The following is a 24,664-nucleotide window of genomic DNA, read 5'->3' as shown; positions in this document are numbered from 1 at the left end:
TAAAAATATAAGTTAAAATCGGTGATTACGGAACACCCTATTTACAGATATGAATATAATGATAGATTTTTTTTAATGGAAAATGTCAGAAAGTGTTCAATTTTTTAAAAATTTACGGCAGCTGGAATCAAATAATAAACACATTCAGTGTTTTTTTTTTTTAATTCTTCATAAGCTAGTTTTCATCTGTGCCCCTGATAAAAGAGTTGAACTAAATTGTATAGAACATATATTATCCTATTAACACTTATCTTATACTAGATGATATTAATAATTAATTTTAGCCTTTTGAAACTTACATGAAGCTGTATCTCCAAAACCAATCATCAAAATGAGGTTTGAAAGTTAGAAAAAAACATGGTTAATCTAAACAAAAATTTATAATTTTTTTTATCGTTTTATCAGGTGTATAACTTTCAGCCAATGTAAAGGCTGATTAATTAAAACTTAATTTCTATTTCAAACTTATATCATCGTTTGTTCATTTAGTTAATTTCACGCACTCTTTGATTAAGCTGTCTTAAAAGCTTTTTGCGTCTAAAATAGCATTAATGTTTCAAATCTCAAAATATATTTAAACTCCAGCAGTTCAAACTTAGTTGACAGTTATCAAAGATATATATTTCCAATTATGTAATTGTTACTCATTGTCATAATATACCGATGTTCTAATATATCTAATTTTAAAAGTGCTTATTGTGCAAGGGATAATAAACGATAAACTACAAATAATAATACAAATAGAATAGGGAAAAATATTTTACGAATAAGTTGTTCCGGAATGAAAAATTCCTAACATACTCTAGGATGCAGTTTTAAAAACGAACAATAGGATTCATGTTTTGATTTGTCTTTTATTATTCGATCACAAAGAAAATTAAAAATAAATAAGTAAATAAATAAATAAACTTTTGTCGAAATTTTCAAGTGGAGTGAACAAGTTAATAAACTTTTGTAATAATGGAACGTTCTTGAACAGATTCATTTATTTAATGAACTAAGGCGTGGTATGAAATTAATCACTCGATTCTTTTAAAGTAGAATTCGAACTTCCTGTATCCATTAAAAGAGTTACAAAAGAGCTTAAATGCCCGAGATTCAAAATGATTTTAACAGGACCCCATCGAAGGACACGTGATTATATCGATACCCTCTGCAAAAAAATTGTCATGATTACTTCTTTACCTAAAATGTTTCACTCATAGCCAGAGGCTAAGAACATGTCTTGTATATAAAGATGCCGGGAATTTAAGGAGAATCTTGGTATAAGAGCTTGATTCGCATAGCGCAGACGATATTTTTTGCTGAAAAATGAAAGTTTTGGTAAGAATAAAATTTTTTCTTTACCTTTAATTTATTTTTGCCTTTCTTTTTTCTTTTCTCTTAATTTTCCTTCAAGGAATTTTTCGGTCTGTTTTCGTTAAAAAACATGCCTGTAATATTAAACTTGAGAGAAAATAAAAATAAGTAATAAATCATTCTTACTTTTTAAAATTACTGAATTTTTAACATTATAGATCAAAATTTGTAAATAGTACTGTTGCTCTAACGCCCTAAATTATTTTTCTTAAACATTTCATAAATAATTTAATTTTTTTCAAATAAAAGTTTATATAAGAGTTTTTGAATTTTTTTATTAGTTAAGCCTATTTTGGCAAGAAATTGTTTTAAAATTAATTGTAGTTTAATTTAGATCCATAAAATTGAGAAAAGTGTCGTTCGTTGTTAAATAGTATCAGTTAAATGAGTCACTGACGATTTTGCTTTGCAAAATAGAATTTAATATAAAATAGTAATATAAAATTTAATATAAAAACGTTACAATTGTAAATACTTTTTATATTAAAATTGTACCGTTTTTATATTAAATAAATTCGAAAAAAAAGAGTTAAATCAAAATTGCAAATAATAACTGGCACACTTTTTTATAATTACAATTAATTTTTCACAAGGTTTAATTAGGAAATTTAGTTTTCTGTAAAAAAGCTTATAATGCGAAGTTACGCATTTGAGTACTCTGCGGATGAATAGGGGTTTCTATTAAGATAAATCACATTGAATATTTAAAGAAAGACATATTTAAACAATATGTTTGAAGGTTACTTTAATGAAAAATAAAATTAATAATGTTATTGTGTAAAAAATAAATATATTTTCAGGCTGCAATTCTGTTTCTTGGCCTTTTGGCCGCGACATTGGCCAACCCTGTGTCAGTCAACTTAGGTCGCTCATATCACGTTGGTCCTTCTTATGGATATGGTCGTGGTTATGGAGGTCATGGAAGTTATGGTGGTTATGGAGGCCATGGAAGTTATGGAAGCCATGGAAGTTATGGAGGATATGGACATCCATCGTCTTATTATGGTGGATATGGACATGGAGCATCTGGTTATGGATACGGACACAAAGGAGGCTACGGTCATGGTGGCTATGGAAGTCATGGGTATCCTTCCCTCTCAATTTATTATTTATTATTTAAAATATTTGATAATTTTATTTTACTTGGTTAAATTAATTATTTACGAGTGCATATATGTTTTGAAAATCAATGTGATTTCATAAATATATAAAAACAAAAATCTTATTGTATTGTGGTATATCTTTTAAAAGAATAGTTAACTTATATTCATTGATTATAAAACCAAATCAATTATAAGCTGATTACAAAAGGTTTTGTTCAATTTAAAACCTGAAAAAATAACAACTAAAAAAATATTCCGTAGTTATTTTTTTAAAATGATTTTCTATAACTTTCTCCTGACGTTTTAAATCTTCTTATTTACTTTTAGCTTTGATGGCTTTCATTAAAGGAAGCTGGAACCGGGAATGGGCGTTTGCAAACTCTTAATAATATTCCGCTTTATTTGCCAGTTTCATAACATCACATTTGCTTTAAAAAGGATAAAACCTCAAATTATTCCGAATAAAACATTATCCAAAACTGTATTTGGAATAAAAATTATTTATTGTCTTAGAAATAGATTACCTGAAGTAAAACACGTAACAAATTTTAATTTGTGAACTTTTACCCTTTAATTAATTTTTTTTATTTATTAAATTAAGTATTCCTTTTTATCTATTTTAAAAGGGGTTGATAAAGCATTTAAATACTTTTTAAAATCTCTTTTAACTCGCTGAAATATTTTTTTATTACTTTTTTTAAATCATTTAATAGCTGTTCTCAATAAATCTAAAATGCATAAGGTTTATATTTTTATTTTCACTTCCTTGCAATTTTTATTTCTAACTATACATGTAAATTGTTTGAGTTCATCATGTTGGTTATGTTCATTATAAAATTTAGTTCATTGTCTTAGAAATAGATTACCCGAAGTAAAGCACGCAACTAAACTTTCACCCTTTAATTAAAGTTTTGTTATTTATTAATTTCAAAAACATTTAAATTTGCAAACTGTTTTTTTATGAACCTTAGAGAAAAATAACTAGTCCAAATCTTTTGCTGTGTCTAAAAATAGCGTTGAATATATAATATAATAATAGCATTTTATGAAATATATTTAGAATAGTTAAAAAAAATCTGAGAAATTAAGTGATTGTATTTTGAATGTCGTAAAAACATCTTAGAATGGATCTCGCCGTTATCAGATGTCGCCCCAGTTGTCGATTTCTAATTTCATCTGATATGCTTTTGAAGTAAAATAAAATAAGATATCATTAAAATTTTGTCCTTTCTCAAAGAAATTTTCTAATTTTTTTTAATTGATGAAATGACGTTATTTTGAATAAAATATGTTTAAAAAAATCAGAGTCTATTATTTAATTTTTGAAAAATCGAAATAGAATAAAAAATTAAGCTTGCAATAAATCATACAAAATGTCACATTAGATGAAAAATGTATCAGTAGTCGTTCTTATGAATAAGTAGTCGTCTTTAGAATACGTCTTTTGTCAGATCCTTTTCTTACTTTCGACAATAATAGGTGTGTTGTATTTTTTTCATTACTATATCTGAAGTCTTACACTGTGAGAAAATATTTTCAAATGTAGATGCATGCATCTGAACTATGCTGGAATTAAAAAAAAAAACAATTTTAGAAAATTACATTTTTTACTAATTTTACAGCAGTCTTTATATCTCGGAAAGATAATCCTAGTTTTTGTATGCCTGGACTTCAGTTCTAAAAATGTTGAAATTACTTCATCATTGTTTTATCTGTGGCGTCGCAACACCTAAAAATGACTAAAATATCGGAGTTTCTTTTCCATTGGTCATATGAAAGTTTAAAATTATAAACAGAATAAAGGTAATTGTATCGTTTTGTTTGTATTACTGGAAAATTTAAAAGCAATTTTAGACAAAATGACAGTAGTCTTTACAGCAAAATCCAAATTTTATGATTTTTTCCCCAATGATGACTTTTTGTGTGCAAATATTGCTTGAATCCCATCCCTGAGAATTCTTTACATAGAGGACAAACGCTTAAATTAATCTGTTTTATAATCAGCATCATAAATTTAGTAAGACTGTGGGAATGAACATTTTATAAAATATTAAATTTTTTTGCATGTTATTTCTGTGTAACTCAAACTTTTTAATTTTATTATTTTTGAGTTTATACATACTTTAACCATAAAAAAAATGCTTTGTAATCATTCAACAAAGTAAAAAAAAAGATTTTTTTTCTGAAAAATACGCTAAAACAAAAACATGCTAAAATTTTAAAAATTGTGAAAAGTTTTTCATCTCCTCTTAAGGAAGATGCATCAAAAGTTGGGTATTTTTAAGGCTTCAAAGTAGCAGTGGCGCAGCCTCGTAAAATTTTCAGCTTTCCCATTCCCACAAAAGTGAGAGCAGTGGAACCCAGTTATTTTCGTCTATGTGTCCCTAAATGATCAATCATCTTTTGTCCGAACCCTGAGACTTGATAAATAAATTTTTAAATAAATTTTTAAATAATTAGAAAAATTTAATGATTGAAATTTTGTTGGATAGTTCGCCTTCTAATGAAGTGAATCTGGTTCTAATCTCAGCAATGGATAGTCGATACGAATCCGCACCCGGCTCGCACCGACTACTGTGCTGACGTAAAATATCCTAAGTTTTAGACAGATCAAGGGTTAGAGTTCCCTTGCCGTCAGGCTGATTGCTAGAGGTTTTCGTGGTTTTTCTCCCCATGTAACACAAATATGGGTTAGTTCCATCAAAAAGTTCTCTAAGGAAGCAAATGTTTCCCAATTCTTTATCTTGGAGTTCCCTTGTCTTCTGGATTGGGTTCAAAATTACAAGGCTACGTAGTTGAACATTAGTAGACGTAAACCCAAAATTGAGATGGCTGTTCAGCGACGGTTATAAAATAAAATAAAATAAAATAAAATAAAATAAAATAAAATGAATCAATGAAAAATGAAATTTTTTCATCGTATCATTTTATCAATACTATTACGTCCCGCAGATGAATTTACAGGTCTGGAGCAGCATATAGTCTCCTAATTTGAGTTTAGTGTACATGTAAGCAGAATATACATGAGTTAAAACTCGGTTTTCATTTAAATAAAGAGGAAAAATGACCGAAATAAACGTTGGGAATTGTTATTAGAGAGACATACAGGTATTTCCTCACTGTGGAATGTGTTTTTTTTATTCTATATGCAAAATACCGATGCAATTTTTCATAAATGTGTCCTTTTAAGTTTATTCAATAGATTTATATATATATTTTTTAAAATTTTGCTTTTCTTTTTTCACAAGCATTTTAATTAAATAATTTCTATAAAATAACGAAAATATTAAAAAATTAATGGGTAATTAATCGGATATAATTATACTGCATTTGAAACTGATGCAAAGGTGACAACTGAACATAAAACATTTTTCTTTTATTTTCAGATAATGTAGGATGATCGATCAAAGAAAACTCGTTACTTTAGTTGCATTTACAAATGGAAATAATAGGACAGAAGAAATACCTACCAAATAAGTCAGTCTACTATTAAGTTGGACATAAATTATAACCTTTGCTGCCAGATTTAATTCTGAGATTCACCTTTTTCAGACATACAAACTTACATACTTCTTCATATCTTTTTATATATGATCCTAATTTGTACAATTGATTGTAATATCTATTTGCCATTAAATTTTTTTTTTACCATACGCCTTTTCATTATATTTGAGTAGTTTTGAAATCGTCATTAAATTAAGACATAGAGGGATAAATCACCAACTTTATAAAAAAAGGACATTCTCTTTAACACTAGGGGGCTAAGCCCAACCCCGGTGATTGCTTCGCAATAATTGTTAGATCTTGCTATAAAATGTTTTTTTTTCCTATGAAATTTGAAATTATTCGCTTAAATTATATGCATTAAAAAATTATGTTTGATTATGTCTGTGCTCCCACTTCCAAACATTTCTCTTATGATTCTATTAAAGTTTGTCAGTGAACAGAAGTAATTCTTCTTAGTAATTATTTTTTAAAATGATGTTAAAAATTAGAGTTACATTTCATGCAGAGTTGGGCTACGATTACAGTAATCTAATACAAACAATTGTAATTGATTGCAGATAATTACTGCCATGTGATCAATTGCTTACAATCACGATTACAAGTAATCATAATATTTGATTAGATCAGAGTAGAGCAAAAGTAAAATCGATTACATTTTCAATTACAGTTATCAATTACTTGTAATCATGATTGCAAATTTTGATTACAACTGTAATCATGATTACAATACTCAATTACTGTAATCAATTACTTGAAATCGTGATTACAAATAATCAAAGTTTACGATTGCATGTAAATATGATTACAATTAATCAATATATACGATTACAAGACTATTGTATACCAATGTATGCTTATATTTTACAGTAGATAGTATAATGTATCGTAGAATGATACATTTTGTAGGTATTTACATGCAACGTATGTACGAAGGAATATAACTAAAATGTGTGTACATATATATTTATCTTATGCATATATGGGCAAATGCATACATACAGACATTTTAGTTACACACATATACATACACTTAAACTGCATGTGTAAAATATATGCACGTATATAGACATCTAATAATTATGCATGTATGTGCAAACAATATAGACGCTTGCATTCGTACAAAATGAATGTATGTATTTTATGCAAATACTTCTGTATGTAAAATGTACATCCATATTTGTGTACTTATATATATACAAGTACTTGTTGTTTGTACAAACATCATTGTTTGCACAATGTATGTCTCATGTATGTGTGTACAATATATTTATATCTTACGCATAGTATATGTGTATCTGTACATTGTATGCTTATTTAAAGTATGCATTTGCACATACGCGATATATGCATGTTCAATGTGTGTATCCAAATATGCAGAATACATTTGTGTATGATTATAAGTACATTGGGAGAACATATATTTTACATATACACATAAATACATTCGACATGAATATATCTTACTTATATGTATTTTATGCAAATACTTCTGTATGTAAAATATATATCCATATTTGTGTACATATATATAAATATATATATATACAAGTACTTGTTGTTTGTACAAACATCATTGTTTGCACAATGTATGTCTCATGTATGTGTGTACAATATATTTATATATCTTATGCATATATGTACAATATATGTGTATCTGTACATTGTATGCTTATTTAAAGTATGCATGTGCACATACACGATATATGCATGTTTAATGTGTGTATCCAAATATGCATAATACATTTGTGTATGATTATAAGTACATTGGGAGAACAAATATTTTACATATACGCATAAATACATTCGACATGCCTGTATTTTACATATACTCATGCATACATTCGACATGCATATATTATACAGATGTATATGAATACATTGGACATGCATATAATGCACATATGTACATACATACACTTAACATGTATATATTGTTCAGATGTATATACATATAGTGTACAGATGCACATTCATATATCGTACATATGTGCGTACATATGTTGTAAATATGTGCATACATATATTGGGCATGAATCTTTAATGCAAATTTTGCATGTGTATATACATGGTATCCCAATGTATACAATGTATGCAATATATTTATGCACAATGAATGTATACACACATGTACAATAAACGTATGTCCCATGTATACATATCAATATGTACTATATATGCATGTGCAGTGTACGAATGTATGTATATATTTTGTACATACTTACATGCATTACATTAATGCATATGTGCATATATTGTATGCACTTTTACATGGGAAATACAATAAATATACATGGATATCTCGTACATATATACAATATATGTATGTTCAATGAATGTATATACATATGTACGATATATATTTATGTCTAAATATATATGCAATGCAATAAATAAAATGCATGTAAGTTTAGTGTAAAAACCACTGATAACGACTCAAGCAAGTTAAATGGCAAATTCAAACAATATTTAAATTTAGTTTTCAGCTTTAATTGTTCTATATCATTTCAAAATTATTATATTGGTGTTCGTCGACATTCACCGGTGAAAGTCAACAACCACCTACTTCGGTCATTCGCCGCAACATGTATACAAAATTCCTGACAAATACAAATTGAATTTTACAGAAGTCGTATTTTTAAATTCGATTTCTCAGAAACTATTCGACTGATTTCGCTCCAATTTTGACAGCAGTTGCGTAGAGAATATTAAGACAAATACGAATTGGGCGTAACAGAGCAAAAACAGACAGAAATTGTACATTATAAAATTATTTAATACAGTTTACAGAGACTTGAAAATTGAAATATAAATATCCTTTTTACACAGACCGCTTTTACTTCCCAGACAAGCTGGTACCCATCTATCTGAAGCTGGATAGGCTTCCCGCTGCCACTGGGGATCGAACCCCAGTTCTTCACAATGACAGTGTTCTTCAATGTTCATACAATTTTGAAGTATTTTATAATAAAGGAATTAAAAATATAAGTTAAAAGCGGTGATTACATAACACCCTGTTTACAGATATTAATATAATTATAGATTTTTTTAAAACAGAAAATTGTTAGAAAGTGTGCAATTTTTTGAAAATTTACGGAAGCTGGAATCAAATAATAAACACATTCATTGTTTCTTTAAATTATTCATAAGCCAGTTTTCATCTGTAACCCTGATAAAAGAGTTGATCTAAATTGTATAGAACATATATTATCCTGTTAAAAAACACTCATCCTAGATCCTAGATGATAATAATAATTAATTTCGTTCTTTTAAAACTCACATGAAGCTGTATCTCCAAAACAAATTATCAAAAAAAAAAGGTTTGAAAGTCAGAAAAAAAACATGGTTAATCTGAGCAAAAATTTAAAATTTTCTTATCGTTTTATCACGTGTATAACTTTTAACCAACGTAAGGGCTGATTAATTAAAAATTAATTTCTATTTCAAACTTATATCATCGTTTGCTCATTTAGTTAATTTCACGCACTCTTTGATTAAGCTGTCTTAAAAGCTTTTTGCGTCTAAAATAGCATTAATGTTTCAAATCTCAAAATATATTTAAACTGCAGCAGTTCAAACTTAGTTGACAGTTATCAAAGATATATATTTCCAATTAAGTAATTGTTACTCATTGTCGTAACATACCGATGTTCTAATATATCTAATTTTCAAAGTGCTTATTGTGCCGGGAAAAATAAACCATAAACTGCAAATAATAATACAAATAGAACAGGAAAAAATAATTTACGAATAAGTTGTTCCGGAAAGCAAAATTCCTAACGTACTCTAGGATGCAGATTTAAAAACAAACAATAGGATTCATGTTTTGCCTTGTCTTTTATTATTCGATCACAAAGAAAATTAAAAATAAATAAGCGAATAAATAAATAAACTGTTGTTGAAATTTTCAAGTGGAGTGAACAAGTTAATAAACTTTTGTAATAATGGAACGTTCTTGAACAGATTCATTTATTTAATGAACTAAGGCGTGGTATGAAATTAATCACTCGAATCTTTTAAAGTAGAATTCGAACTTCAAGTATCCATTAAAAGAGTTACAAAAGAGCTTAAATGCCCGAGATCCAAAAAATGATTTTAATTGACCCCATCGAAGGACACGTGATTATATCGATACCCTCTGCAAAAGGATTGTCATGATTACTTCTTTACCTAAAATGTTTCACTCATAGCCAGAGGCTAAGAACATGTCTTGTATATAAAGATGCCGGGAATTTACGGAGAATCTTGGTATAAGAGTTTGATTCGCATAGCGCAGACGATATTTTTTTGCTGAAAAATGAAAGTTTTGGTACGAATTTAATTTTTCTTTCCTTTTAATTTATTTTTTCTTTCCTTTTTTCTTTTCTCTTAATTTTCTTTTGAGGAATTTTTTGCTCTGCTTTAGTTAAAAAGCATACCTTTAATATTAAACTAGAGAGAATATAAAAATAAGTTATAAATCATTCTTATTTTTTTATAATTACTGAGTTTTTAACATTATAGATCAAAATTTGTAAATAGTACTGTTGCTCTAACGCCTTAAATTATTTTTCTTAAACTTTTTATAAATAATTAAATTTTTTTCAAATAAAAGTTTATATAAGAGTTTTTGAATTTTTTTTATTGGTTAAGCCTAATTTGGAAATTAATTGATTTTAAAATTAATTTAAGTTTAATTTAGATCCATGAAATTGAGAAAAGAGTCGTTTGCTGTTAAGTAGTATCAGATAAAGGAGTCAATGAGGGTTTTACTTTGCAAAATAGAATTTACAATTGCAGCGTTTTTATATTAAATTTTATATTACTATTTTATATTAAATATTTTTTGTATTAAAATTTTAACGTTTTTATATTAAATGAATTCGAAAAAAAAGGAGCTAAATCAAAATTACAAATAATAACTGGCACTTTTTTTATAATTACTATTAATATTTTACAAGGAATAATTTGGAAATTTAGTTTTCAGTAAAAAAACTTATAATGCGAAGTTAAGCATTTGAGTACTCAGCTGATGAATAGGGGTTTCTATTAAGATAAATCGCATCGAATATTTAAAGACAGACATATTTAAACAATATGATTGACAATTACCTTAATGAAAAATAAAATTATTAATGTTATTGTGTAAAAAATAAATATATTTTCAGGCTGCAATTCTGCTTCTTGGCCTTTTGGCCACAACATTGGCCATCATTCCTGTGTCAGTCAACTTAGGTCGCTCATATCACGTTGGTCCTTCTTATGGATATGGTCGCGGTTATGGAGGTCATGGAAGTTATGGAAGTTATGGAAGCCATGGAAGTTATGGAGGCCATGGAAGTTATGGAGGATATGGATATCCATCGTCCTATTATGGTGGATATGGACATGGAGCATCTAGTTATGGATACGGACACAAAGGAGGCTACGGTCATGGTGGCTATGGAAGTCATGGGTATCCTTTCCTCTCAATTGGTCTTGGAAAATAAGAGAAAAGTAATTTTTTAATGATTTTATTATTTCAGATATTTGATAATTTTATTTTAGTTGGTTAAATTAATTATTTACGAGTATATATATGCTTTGAAAATCAATGTGATTTCGTAAATATATAAAACAAAAATCTTATTGTGTTGTGGTACATCATTTAAAAGAATAGTTAACTTATATTCGCTGAGTATAAAACCAAAGCAATTATAAGCTGATTACGAAAGGTTTTGCTCGATTTAAAGCCTGAAAAAATAACAAACTAAAAAAAAATATTCCGTAATTTTTTTTTAAAAATTATTTTCTTTAACTTTCTCTTGACGTTTTAAATCTTCTTATTTTCTTTTAGCTTTGATGGCTTTCATTAAAGAAAGCTGCAACCGGGAACGTGCGTTTGCAAACCTTTAATAATATTCCACTTTATAGCCAGTTTCATAAATTCAATTTTGTCTTAAAAAGGATGTAAACCACAAACTATTCCAAATAAAACATTAACCAAAACTGTATTTTGAATAAAAATAATTATCACAATTACAAAAGAATTGGATATTCATTTTTATCTATTTTGAAAGGGATTGATAAAGCATTTAAATAACTTTTAAAATATTTTTAATGAGTTGGAGTGATTTTATTTACGTTCTTGTTAATTATTTAATAGCTGTTTCCATTAAATCCAAAATGCATAAGGTTTATTTTCCTAATTTTTTTATTTACTTATTTTTTTATTTTATTTATTTTTATTTTTAAGAACACATTTGAATTGTTTGAGTTCATCATGTTGCTTATGTTTATTATATAATTCAGTTCATTGTCTTAGAAATAGATTACCCGAAGTAAAGCACGCAAGTAAATTTTCACCCTTTAATTAGCCTTTTTTTATTTATTAAATTCATAAACTTTTTAAACTTAGTGAAAACTGACTTGTCCAAACTTTTTGTTTTGTCTAAAAATTGAGTTGTATTCATTTTGTAAAATATATTTAGAATAGTTATATTAAAAAATCTGAGAAATTAAATGAGTGTAGGTTGAATGTCGTAAAAACATCACAGCTATCGACTTCTATTTTTATCTGATATACTTAAAATTAAATAGCATATTATTGAGATTTTTCCTTTCTCAAAGAAATTTTCTAATTTTTTTTATTGATAAAATGACGTTATTTTGAATAAAATATTAAAAAAAAAATCAAAGTCTGTTATTTACTTTTTGAAAAATCAAAACAGAATAAAAAATTATATTTGCAATAAATCATAAAAAATGTCACATTAGATGAAAAATGAATAAGTAGTCGTCCTTATCAATAAGTAGTCGTCTTTAGAATACGTCTTTTGTCAGATCCTTTTCTTACTTTTGACAATAATGGGTGTGTTGTATTTTTTTCATTAATATAACTGAAGTCCTACACTGTGAGAAAATATTTTTTGAATGTAGATGCATGTACCTGAACTATGCTAGAATTAAAAAAGAAAACAATTTTAGAAAATTACATTTTTTACGAATTCTACAGCAGTTAAGCATCTTTATATCCCGGAAAGATAAACCTAGTTTTTGTATTCCTGGACTTCAGTTCTAAAAATGTTGAAATTACTTCATCATTGCTTTATCTGTGGCTTCACAACACCTAAAAATGACTAAAATATCAGAATTTCTTTTCCATTGGTCATATTAAAGTTTAAAATTAATTCTAAATAGAATAAAGGTAATTGTATCGTTCTGTTTGTATTACTGGAAAAGTTAAAAGCAATTTTAGACAAAATGATAGTGGTCTTTACAGCAAAATCCAAATTTTATGATTCTTTTCCTAAATGATGACTTTTTGTGTGCAAATATTGTTTGAATCCCATCCCTGAGAATTCTTTACATAGAGGACAAACGTTCAGTATTTTAAATTAATCTGCTATATAATCAGCATCATAAATTTAGTGAAACAGTGGATTGATTTTTAGCATGTTATTCCCGTGAAACTCATACCTTTCTATTTTATTATTTAACCCTAAATGATCAATCATCTTTTGACCGAACCCCGAAACTTGATAAATAATTTTTTAAATAAATAGAAATATTTGCTGATTGAAATTTTGTTGAGGAGTTCACTTTTTAATGAAGTGAATCTGGTTCTAATCCCAGCGATAACTGGTCGATACGAATCCACACCCGGCTCACGCCGACCACAGTGCTGACGTAAAATATCCTATGTGGTAGACGGATCAGGGGTTAGAGTTCCCTTGCCGTCAGGCTAACCGCTAGAGGTTTTCCTCCCAATGTAACGCAAATGCGGGTTAGTTGCATCAAAAAGTCCTCTAAAGAGGCAAATTTCTCCCTATTCTTTATCCAGGAGTTCCCTTGTCTTCTGGATTGGGTTCAAAATGACAAGGCTACGGAGTTGAACATTAGTAGACGTAAATCCAAAATTGAGACGGCTGTTCAACGACGGTTATAAAATAAAATAAAATGAATGATTAAAAACTGAAATTTTTTCATCGTATCATTTTATCAATACTATTACGTCCCACAGTTATACTTACAGGTCTGGAGCGACATATATTCTCCTAATTTGAGTTTAGTGTATATGTAAGCAGAATATACATGAGTTAAAACTTGGTTTTCATTTAAATATAGAGGAAAAATGACCGAAATAAACGTTGGGAATTGTTATTAGAGAGACATATTTCTTAACTGTGGAATGTGGTTATTTTTATTCTATATGCAAAATAGCAGTGTAATTTTTCATAAGTATGTCCTTTTAGGATTATTCAATAGATTTAGATTTTTTTTTTAAAATTATGCTTTCTTTCTCCACAAGCATTTTAATTAAATAATTTCTATAAAATAACGAAAATATTAAAAAAACTAATGGGTAATTAATCGGATATAATTATACTGCATTTGATTATACTGCATTTGAAATTTATGCAAAGTTGACAGCTTAACATTAAACATTTTTCTTTTATTTTCAGATAACATAGGATTATTGATCAAAGAAAGCTCGTTACTTTAGTTGCATTTTCAAAAGGAGATAATAGGACAGAAGAAATACCTATCCAATATGTCAGTCTACTATTAAGTTGGACATAAATTATTACCTCTGCTGTCAGATTTAATTCTGAGATTCACCTATTTCAGACTTATAAACTCACATACTTCTTCATATCTTTTTATATATGTTCCTAATTTGTACAATTCATTTTAATATCTATTTGCCATTAAAAAAGTGTTTTTTTCCATATGCCTTCTCATTATATTTTGCGTAGTTTTGAAATCGTCATTCAATTAAGACATAGAGGGACAAATCACCAACTTGATAAAAAAAGGACATTCTCTTTCACACTAGGGCGCTAAGCCCAACCCTGATGAATGCTTGGCATTAATTATTGGTTCTCGGTATAAAATAGTTTTTTTTATATGAAATTAGTCACTTAAATTATATGCATTAAAAAGAATTATGTTTGCTTATGTCTATGCTCCCACTTCCAAACATTTCTCTTATGATTCTATTAAAATCTGTTAGTGAACATTCTGCTTAGTAATTCTGCTTAGTACTTATTTTTTAAAATGATGTTAAAAATTCGAGGTATATTTGATGCTGAGTTGGGTGACGATTACAGCAATCTAATACAATTGTAATTGATTACAGATAATTACTGCCATGTGATCAATTACTTGTAATCACGATTACAGGCAATTGCGATAACAAGCAAGTATTCATAATCTTTGATTAGATCAGAGTAGAGCATGAGTATAATCGATTGCTTTTTCAATTGCTTGTAATCATGATTACAAATTTTGATTACAATTGTAATCGTGATTACGGTACTCAATTACAGTAATCAATTACTCGTAATCATGATTACAAACATTCACAATTTTGATTATAACTGTAATCGTGATTACATAACCAATTACTGTAATCAATTACTTGTAATCGTGATTACAAGTAATCAAAGTATACGATTACATGCAAATATGATTACAATTAATCAAAATATGCAAGACTATTGTATACCAAGACTATTAGAAGACTATTGTATACCAATGTATGATTATATTTTACAGTAGATAGCATAATGTATCGCATAATGATACATTTTGTATGTATTTACATGCAACGTATGTACGAATGAATATAACTAAAATGTGTGTACATATGTATTTATCTAATGCATATGTACAGACAATTTAGTTACACACACATATACATACACTTATATAGTATGCATAAAATATATGTACGTATATATATATATATATATATATATATATATATATATATATATATATATATATATATATATATATATATATATATATATATATATATATATATATATATATATATATATATATATATATATATATATATATATATATATATATATATATAATTATGTATGTATTTTGTGCAAATACTTCTGTATGTAAAGTGTATATCCGTATATGTGTATGTATATATATACAAGTGCTTGTTGTCTGTACGAGCATCATTGTTTGCACAATGCATCTCTCACGCATGTATGTACAATATATTTACATTTCATGCATACGTGTACAATATATGTGTATATTCACATTGTATGCTAAGCTTAAAGTATGCATGTGCACATACACGATATATGCATGATCAATGAGTGTATCAAAATATGCATAATAAATTTTTTTATGATTATACGTGCATCAGGAGAACGTATATTTCACATATATGTTATACACAAATACATTCCACATGCATATATTTTACATATACACATACATACATTCGATATGCATATATTATGCAGATGTACATAAGTACATTCGACATGCATATAATGTACAGATGTGCATATATGTATTTAGCATGTATATATTGAACACATGTATATACATATAGTATACAGATGCACATTCATATATCGTACATATGTTGTAAATATGTGCATACGTATATTGGGCAAAAATCTTTAATACAAATTTGACTTATGTACAGACATAGTATCCCAATGTATACAATATATGCAATATGTTTATGAACGATGAATGTATCCACACAAGTACGATAAACATATGCGCCATGTATGCACATCAATATGTACTATATATGCATGTACAATGTACGAATGTATGTATATATTTTATACATACTTACATGCATTACATTAATTCATATGTACATTTATTGTATGCACATATACATGGGAAATACACTAAATATACATGGATATCTCGTACATATATACAATATATGAATGTTCAATGGATGTATCTACATATGTACGATATATATTTATGTCTAAATATATATGCAATGCAATAAATAAAATGCATGTAAGTTTAGTGTAAAAACCACTGATAACGACTCAAGCAAGTTAAATGACAAAATAAAATGATATTTAAATTTAGTTGTCAGCTTTAATTGTTCTATATCATTTCAAAAATGTTTGAATAAAAAATAATTTCTTAAAGCTTAATTCTTAGTTTATAAAAATTTTATATGGTACAAAAAAGCGGTTAATTTTAAATGTGGAAATAATAGTTATGAATTTAAAATGAGATTATCGCATTCTTTCCAAGAGAATAAGAGATTGAGTTTTATATGTTTTAAAACACATTTTAAAACAAACTTTAATAACTTTACTGTTATGAAGTTTTTTAATGCAAGCACAATTTATGTGCATATATACATTATAAATACATATGTTTAAAAGTACGCATGTGTTTATGTATACGTACATATATACGTTGTATGTACATACGTACATTTTCTGTACATCCATACACTACGTGTGCATATGTATTAACAAAGCATATGAATATGCATGTACATACATTTGTACATATGTTGCTTGTACAAACCATATATCTATGTACATATGAGCATACATACATGCATTTTATTTACGCAGTTTTGTACATATAGTGTACCTATAAACAACATTCTTACATTTTGTACGTAAATATGTTCAATGTATATACATTCTATTATCGTACATTCATACAATGCATGTACTTACATGCTGAAATGTACGTATATGCACATGCAGTATGCAATCGTAATTACTTGTAATTGTATAGCTTGATTAAACGTAGTCACGATTACGTGTAATCGTGATTACATGTTATCGTATATTTTAATTGCTTGCAATCATAATTACCCGTAATTAGTTTAGTTGTGATTACTTGGATTGGCAATTACGTAGAATCACGACTACAGCTGTAAAAGAAATTTTGGTGAATTGTAATCAAGATTTCAATTCATTGATTACTGCAATCAATTATTGTAACCATGATTACAGCTGTAATCAAAATTACAAAAAGTTGTAATCACGATTACAAGTACTTGATTGCTGTAATTGATTGTTGTAATCACGATTACAGCTGTATTCAAAATTATGTTATCTTGTAATAAATTATTACAAGTAATTACTGTAATCAAAAAATGTAATCGAGTAAATTTTGCCCTACTCTGATTTGATGAGCTCATAACCGTAATTTAATATTTCTGCTTACCAAACAGGCTTATCTATTAAATACAGTTTGTGTGTGCATCACATTGCGCATGAAACTGACCGTTAAATTCTTAATCTTTCTTATGAATTCCTTTAATTGTATTTTATAATAGTAAATTAATGTAATTTGCACAAAAAAATAATATTTATAAAATGTTCAATAAAATAAAACACCGATTTAAACGAGTTTATCTTAAAGTATAGCATTATAAGGTAACGTAGGTTTATAAGTAATTTAGCATAAGTAATGTAGCAATATAAGGTAGTTTTTTTATAACGTTGATTTATTGAATAACGCTATAATAAAAAATGTTTTTAGTTCAGAAAATAATCAAAATAAAAAACGTTATAATAATGGCAGCGTGGAATAAAATAAATAAATATTAAATTACTTTACATTAGGGATACAGAAATATTTTGTAGGAAAACGATTTACAATTTTTATTAATTCTGTGCTGATTACAATAAAAAAATATGGATAATAATGTGGGGAAACTGGATCTTACCATGTGATGCTCCGATCACTGTGATAGGCACTATGTTTTTGTGTTATATGTATAGCAGGGGTTAGAGCTTACATGAGGCCGGGTGCCGCAATTAAAAACACTAGTCAAATGGCGGACAGCAACTTTATCAAAATTTTATATAGGGCTCTTTTATGTTTGAAGGAACAATAAATATCTCCGTCAGATTTTTATCAAGTTGTACAAAACAAAAGTATTGAATTATAAATTGAAATAAGAAGTAGATTTTTAAAAATAATTGCATATTAAAAAATTCTGGTTACAAAATTTACAAATGTAAATAATTTCGTCCAAAATGAGTGATTTCAAAAAGTTAAATCGGAGAATTTCTTCGAAAAAATTTCTGATACACACATGCTAAATTATAATCGCAAAAAAAAAAAAACGAAATATAAAAGAGCAGCACGCATGACTATTTTTGTATCTGAATAAATATTTTCTTGGTTGCAAGACTTGAGAAAATTATTTTTTTGCACCGTTGGTATGTTAAATTTCACAGAAACGAAGAAATTAGTTTTTTTTTTTAAATAAAGAAAAGTATTTCAAACCCACATAGATTTTTTACGACAAGAAAATGACAACTAATATATTATAGTTCGAGAGTCACAAAAAAGGCTTCACGGGTCGGATGCGGCCCACGGATAGCCAGTTGGTAACTACTCTTATATAGGGATACTTTCTGCTGTAAAATGTTTCGAATGACTTTACAAATTATTACGTTTTTTTTCTTTCTTTTAATTACAAAATAAAGTTCAAAATAAAGATTAGTAAAATTTAAGATATCGAAAATTGCGTAAATTGCATTCTGAAAAAAAGTTCGAATTAGGGAAAAACAAATTTGAATATTGTTTAGAGGCTTTTGTTTTTGATATTTTAGAATATTCTGGTTTGCCAGTTAAATCTGTGAAAAACATAAAAGAAACTGATATTTGAAGCAATAAAAATAATTTAAACTTAAGAGTGGACTAGATATTTTCTTACAATCCATATTTTCCCGATCAAAGAGAAAAAAAGTTAAAATATTTCGAATTTCACAATTTTACAGTAAGGTGATTTATTTGTAAAAGTGGACAGATTTGAATAATTAATAAGTCAATTTTATTCCTTCCAAATGATCTTTTATTATTTTTTGCTGTTAAAACAAAGATTTATATTGGTAAATTTATGTATTTATCGATCATATCAGATATTATGAATTTAAAACATAAAATTATCGACTACATGTAAAACTTTATTTACCTTATTAGGAATAATAGAAGAGGTTTAAAAAGAGAAAATGTAATGAATTCCTTAAAGGTAATATTTTGTGGGTTCCGAATTCGGTCCCCAATCGTGTCTTGGTGCCTTCTCAGCTTCAGATTGATGGGGACTGGCTAGTCTGATAAGTAAAGACGGCTAGTGCGCAATGCTGTCCCAATTGCCATTATCACGTCTTTTGCTTCGTAGCCTTCGTGAGCCTATTTGCCGACAGATTGAGTTTTGTGGAAGTGCTTTACTTTAAAGTAATCACCATTGAAAAATGGCTGTTATTAGCTTTGAATTTGATCAGTTTAAGAAACAGTAAATCTACTACAAAAATTAAAAAATTCAATACACTTTATAAAAAATAACTCTTTCTTTATTTTCATTTTGTCCGGAAAATTAATGTTTGAAAACATTTAGTCCGTTTTATGTTCGATTAATTATTTAATACATTTTGCTTCATTGTTGAGAAAAATTAGCAAAACAGAATGCTCTAAGCATAATTTTTTTTAAGCACAATTCGAATGAAAGTCGAATGACATTTTACCCAAGAAGTTAGAAACTTCTAGTTGAAATTATTTTTGAATTAATCGGCTGTCCAATAAAGAAGGGAGAGCATTATGGGAGAGGTTATTTAAATTATAAGTACAAAATATTTATTAATTTTGGTAGAATTAGTGTTAAGTTTCTTTATTAATACATATACTATTTAATTAAATAAATATTTCATTAATAGGAATTTTTTGCAGAAATTTAAAAAATCTCCTTAATATTTTATTTCCAGAACACGAACAATATTTTCTACTTGGTTTTACACAATGTGATTTTTAGTTTAAATTTAATATCGAAATCAAAACTTAAGATGTAAATAAAAATTAACTATGAAAAGTAAATTAATTTGGTCGAAATTTAAACAAAAAATGTTTGATTTTTCAAAATATCAGTCCAATGAAGTTCATATTAAGTCTAATTTAAATACTCCAGTAAGTGAAGGATTTAAGGTAATAAGCTACAGATTCAAAGTGTTAGGGAATTGTAACGTTTTTGATAAAAAAAAAGAGAAAAACACTGCCATTTTTGTTTGTATTGTGCAAGTGAAAATAGCAGCTACTTGAAAAGTAGCTATCTGAAACTAATACTAAGGAACTGTTTGATATAAAACTGTCACCTTTAGAAAAAGTGTGATTTACCAATATACCCATGCTCTCCAAATAAAGGAATATTTAAATAATTTTTTAAAGACATGGTCAAAACCACTAGGACATGGTAAAATTTACTGTGTTTCTGGCTCTATGGAAATTCCAAAAAAGCTCGGTAATTTTTACCTCGGCGCTGTGGTAATGATTTTGGTAAAATTAACAATAAAATATAGCTTTATAATATGCGATAAAATTATAAAAAATTCGGTAAATTTTACTATATCTTACATCACGGTATAAAAACCATTTATTCTGTTACATTTACTTTTAAGTTTTTTGAATTTTTACTAAACGTGTGATAATAAAAGCTATAATTTTGAAAACCAGAATTTCCGGTAATTTGAATGAGGGAAAAAATTACCAAACGAGTGTTTCAAATTACATTTGCATCGTACATTTTGGTTTTTATTACTCGAAATATTTTTTTTACTAGAAAATTTACTACCAAATAGTATGGTAATTTTGCTAGGATATTTTCCCCCTCTGTGGCAGTTATTTAACATAATTTTTTATAGTCTTTATTTAATTATTAGCTTTATTTTTTTCTGTTTGCAAAAAAAGTTTAAAAAAAAGCATTTAAGCATACAAAAGTTATGTTTATCAACTCTATGCATAGTAATAACTCCATCGAGAAAAAAAAGCATGGTTAAAACTACTGGACATGGTGAAATTTACTGTGTTTCTGGCTCTATGGAAATTCAAAAAAAGCTCGGTAATTTTTACCTTGGCGCTGTGGTAATGATTTTGGTAAAATTAACAATAAAATATAGCTTTATAATATGCGATAAAATTATAAAAAATTCGGTAAATTTTACTATATCTTACATCACGGTATAAAAACCATTTATTCGGTTACATTTACTTTTAAGTTTTTTGCATTTTTACTAAACGTGTGATAATAAAAGCTATAATTTTGAAAGCCAGAATTTCCGGTAAACTGAATGAGGGAAAAAATTACCAAACGAGTGTTTCAAATTACATTTGCATCGTACATTTTGGTTTTTATTACTCGAAATATTTTTTTTACTAGAAAATTTACTACCAAATAGTATGGTAATTTTGCTAGGATATTTTCCCCTTCTGTGGCAGTTATTAAACATAATTTTTTATAGTTTTTATTTAATAATTAGCTTTATTCCTTTCTGTTTGAAAAAAAAGTTTACAAAAAAGCATTTAAGCATGCAAAAGTTATCTTTATCAACTCCATGCATAGTAATAACTACTTCGAGAAAAAAAATATTGTCAAAATTACCAGGACATGGTAAACTTTACTGTGTTTCTGGCTCTATGGAAATACAAAAAAGCTTGGAAATTTTTAACTTGGCGCTTTGGTAATGATTTTGGTAAAGTTAACAACATAATATGGTTACATAATATATGATAAAAAAAACTCGGTGACTTGACCATGATACCTTACAGCACGGTATAAAAATCATTTCTTCTGTTAAACTTACTTTTCAGTTTTGCAATTTTTAATAAATGTGTAGTAATAAGAGCTATAATTTTGAAAACCAGAATTTCCGGTAAACCGTTAGCATAGGGACGGAGGAATCAAAAAATGGGTGTTTTTACATTTTGGTTATTATTACCAGAAATATGCTTTTTTCTCAGAATATTTATTACAACAGAGTACGGCAATTTTACCAGGATATTTTTCTTTGCCGTGGCAGTTATTAGACATGATTTTTGATAGTCGGTGAGCAAGTAATATTTTTATGAAAAAGAATGTAATACTTTTTTACATGCATAGTTTGATTATATTGCTTCTCGTTTCTATCGATACACTTTTTCAATTGCATTTGATGCTTTTACACTTCATGGCTTCTTTTTTACACTTATGGTACATTGTTCACATTGTTGTGGATTGTAGTGTCACAACTGACAGAAAATACGACGTGAGTTCTAAAAATCTATTTCAAAACTTACAACCCAAATTCTTAAAGGGGAAAAACAAGCAAACTTACTATCACTTTAAAAATAACCAGAAGGGAAAAAAAAGGATATCGAAGATCGTGCTTAACTCGATCAAGATATCTAACTATAGCTCGAGACATTTTTTAAGAAAATCTGCTCTGAGCTCTGTTTTGTTATAATATGCTCATATATAAGCTTCAGTACGTTTTTAGAATATTAACCCGCAAATAAAATGAAATTGTCATGAATTAACTATACAAAACGTCAAAAGTGCAGTAATACTTAACGGATGTGGAAAAATTTTTAGATTCTAAAAGACGTAAATGAGTCATATTTGGACACATGGATCTGTAAATTAATTTAATTTTTAATTGTACCTCAGTTTTAAAGAATCAACTATGGAATCGCAATTTGGAATATATTAAAAATTAATCAATTCGTTATAGTTTTAAATTTCTTTTGTCGACTTGTTGCTTTTTCTATTGCTACTTGCCAATGCCAGCAAGTCTGCTTGGGAACCCAAGCGAATTTAAGGCAGGGGTGCGTTTCTCTTTTGCAAACTTAAAAAGACAATAATTAAAATTTAATGGCTTATTTCGATAATTTTTTGAGCATTGAATATTAAGTTGAAATTTTACGGACACTGCCGTATTTTTAATCAATTTAATAATTCAAAATTCCAACAAATGCGTTTGAAACTTGAAGATATTGTAATTTAAATTCCTTTAGTGATTTTAGGCTTAAACTCCGCGGCAGATGCAGTTAGTATGATTATTTTTAAAAAAATAGAATTAGATATATCATAAAAATAAAAGGGATATATATATATATATATATATATATATATATATATATATATATATATATATATATATATATATATATATATATATATATATATATATATATATATATATATATATATATGTATATATAGTAATAGTCAAAGCATTTTTTTTTCTTAAAACTTTTAATCAAATTATTATGCTTTTAATTCACATCTTTCTTTGAAATGTTAATTTTTGATATGATAGAAAATGTTGATTTTTGATATAAACAAGCCTTTTAAGTTCAATAACTAAATTTAAATTCTTACAATTTAGGGCCAGATCTTAACAATGGTAGTGAAAATTTTGTCGATCTGAAGCTAATTAGAATGTCAAATAGAATGTAATTTCTTAATTTAAAAACTTGTTATTTTTATAGTTTTTGCTTTCTACAACATTTTTATATAAGGGGAAAAATTTCGTTTAAATTTATATTTCTTTTCAAAATCAGACAAATTTTCTTTTATTCATTGGGTTTTAGAAGAAAATTCGAAATTTAGGAAGGAATCGCTTGAAAGAATGTATTTAAAAGTCGTATTTATTGGGGTCTTATAAACGGGAAATATTTTTAGCATTTAAAAACCTATATTTTTCTTTGGTTTTTACAAAAGCTTCAAGAAGTATGACAAACTCATTTTTAACTCCATTTGCAATTTTCTTTCCAAAAAAAGAAAATAAATCATGTATTTTTCTTTCAATTTTTTCAACACAATTTTCTTTTAATACAATCTGTTTTCTGTAATTATTTAACTTTTTAAAATGAATTACAAGTTTTAGTTGTGTGAGGTAAAATACAACTAAAGATGGATGGAATTATTCGAACTTGAGAATAAGTATTATCAGAAAGTAATAGGCTTAAGTTTAAAAACACTTAACGTTGTTCTCTCTCAGTAAAAGTTTTAATTGTTGACAACTTAAACGTATTGATGGTCAATTAATCCTCTATAGTACGATAAATAATCAAAAATTTTTTTTTCTGAAATGTCTTTTATGATTTATGTCTGAAATCGGGATCTTAACACTAGTTCTTTTTTTGCCATTTTG

At 27.2% G+C, this 24,664-nt stretch overlaps 1 protein-coding gene and 1 long non-coding RNA gene across 2 annotated transcripts; both read left to right on the top strand.

The window, feature by feature from the left end:
- The first annotated feature begins 1,178 nt into the window (after nt 1-1,178).
- On the top strand, nt 1,179-6,115 carry LOC147816364 (uncharacterized). Its single transcript, XR_015433094.1, has 3 exons — nt 1,179-1,323; nt 2,160-2,443; nt 5,849-6,115. It is a non-coding gene; the product is annotated as an uncharacterized LOC147816364 (long non-coding RNA).
- A 4,018-nt stretch (nt 6,116-10,133) lies between these two features.
- Nucleotides 10,134-14,654, top strand: LOC107445103 (uncharacterized). Its single transcript, XM_043043835.3, has 3 exons — nt 10,134-10,275; nt 11,114-11,441; nt 14,390-14,654. Exons 1-2 carry the CDS (start codon nt 10,264-10,266, stop codon nt 11,432-11,434), a joined length of 333 nt encoding a protein of 110 aa, XP_042899769.1. The 5' UTR covers nt 10,134-10,263; the 3' UTR covers nt 11,435-11,441; nt 14,390-14,654.
- The last annotated feature ends 10,010 nt before the right edge of the window (nt 14,655-24,664 follow it).

Source organism: Parasteatoda tepidariorum, chromosome 1, assembly GCF_982258835.1.
Source record: "Parasteatoda tepidariorum strain Cologne lab strain chromosome 1, Ptep-v5.0, whole genome shotgun sequence".
Taxonomy (NCBI): Eukaryota; Metazoa; Arthropoda; class Arachnida; order Araneae; family Theridiidae; genus Parasteatoda; species Parasteatoda tepidariorum.
This window is presented reverse-complemented; position numbering and strand designations above follow the sequence as displayed.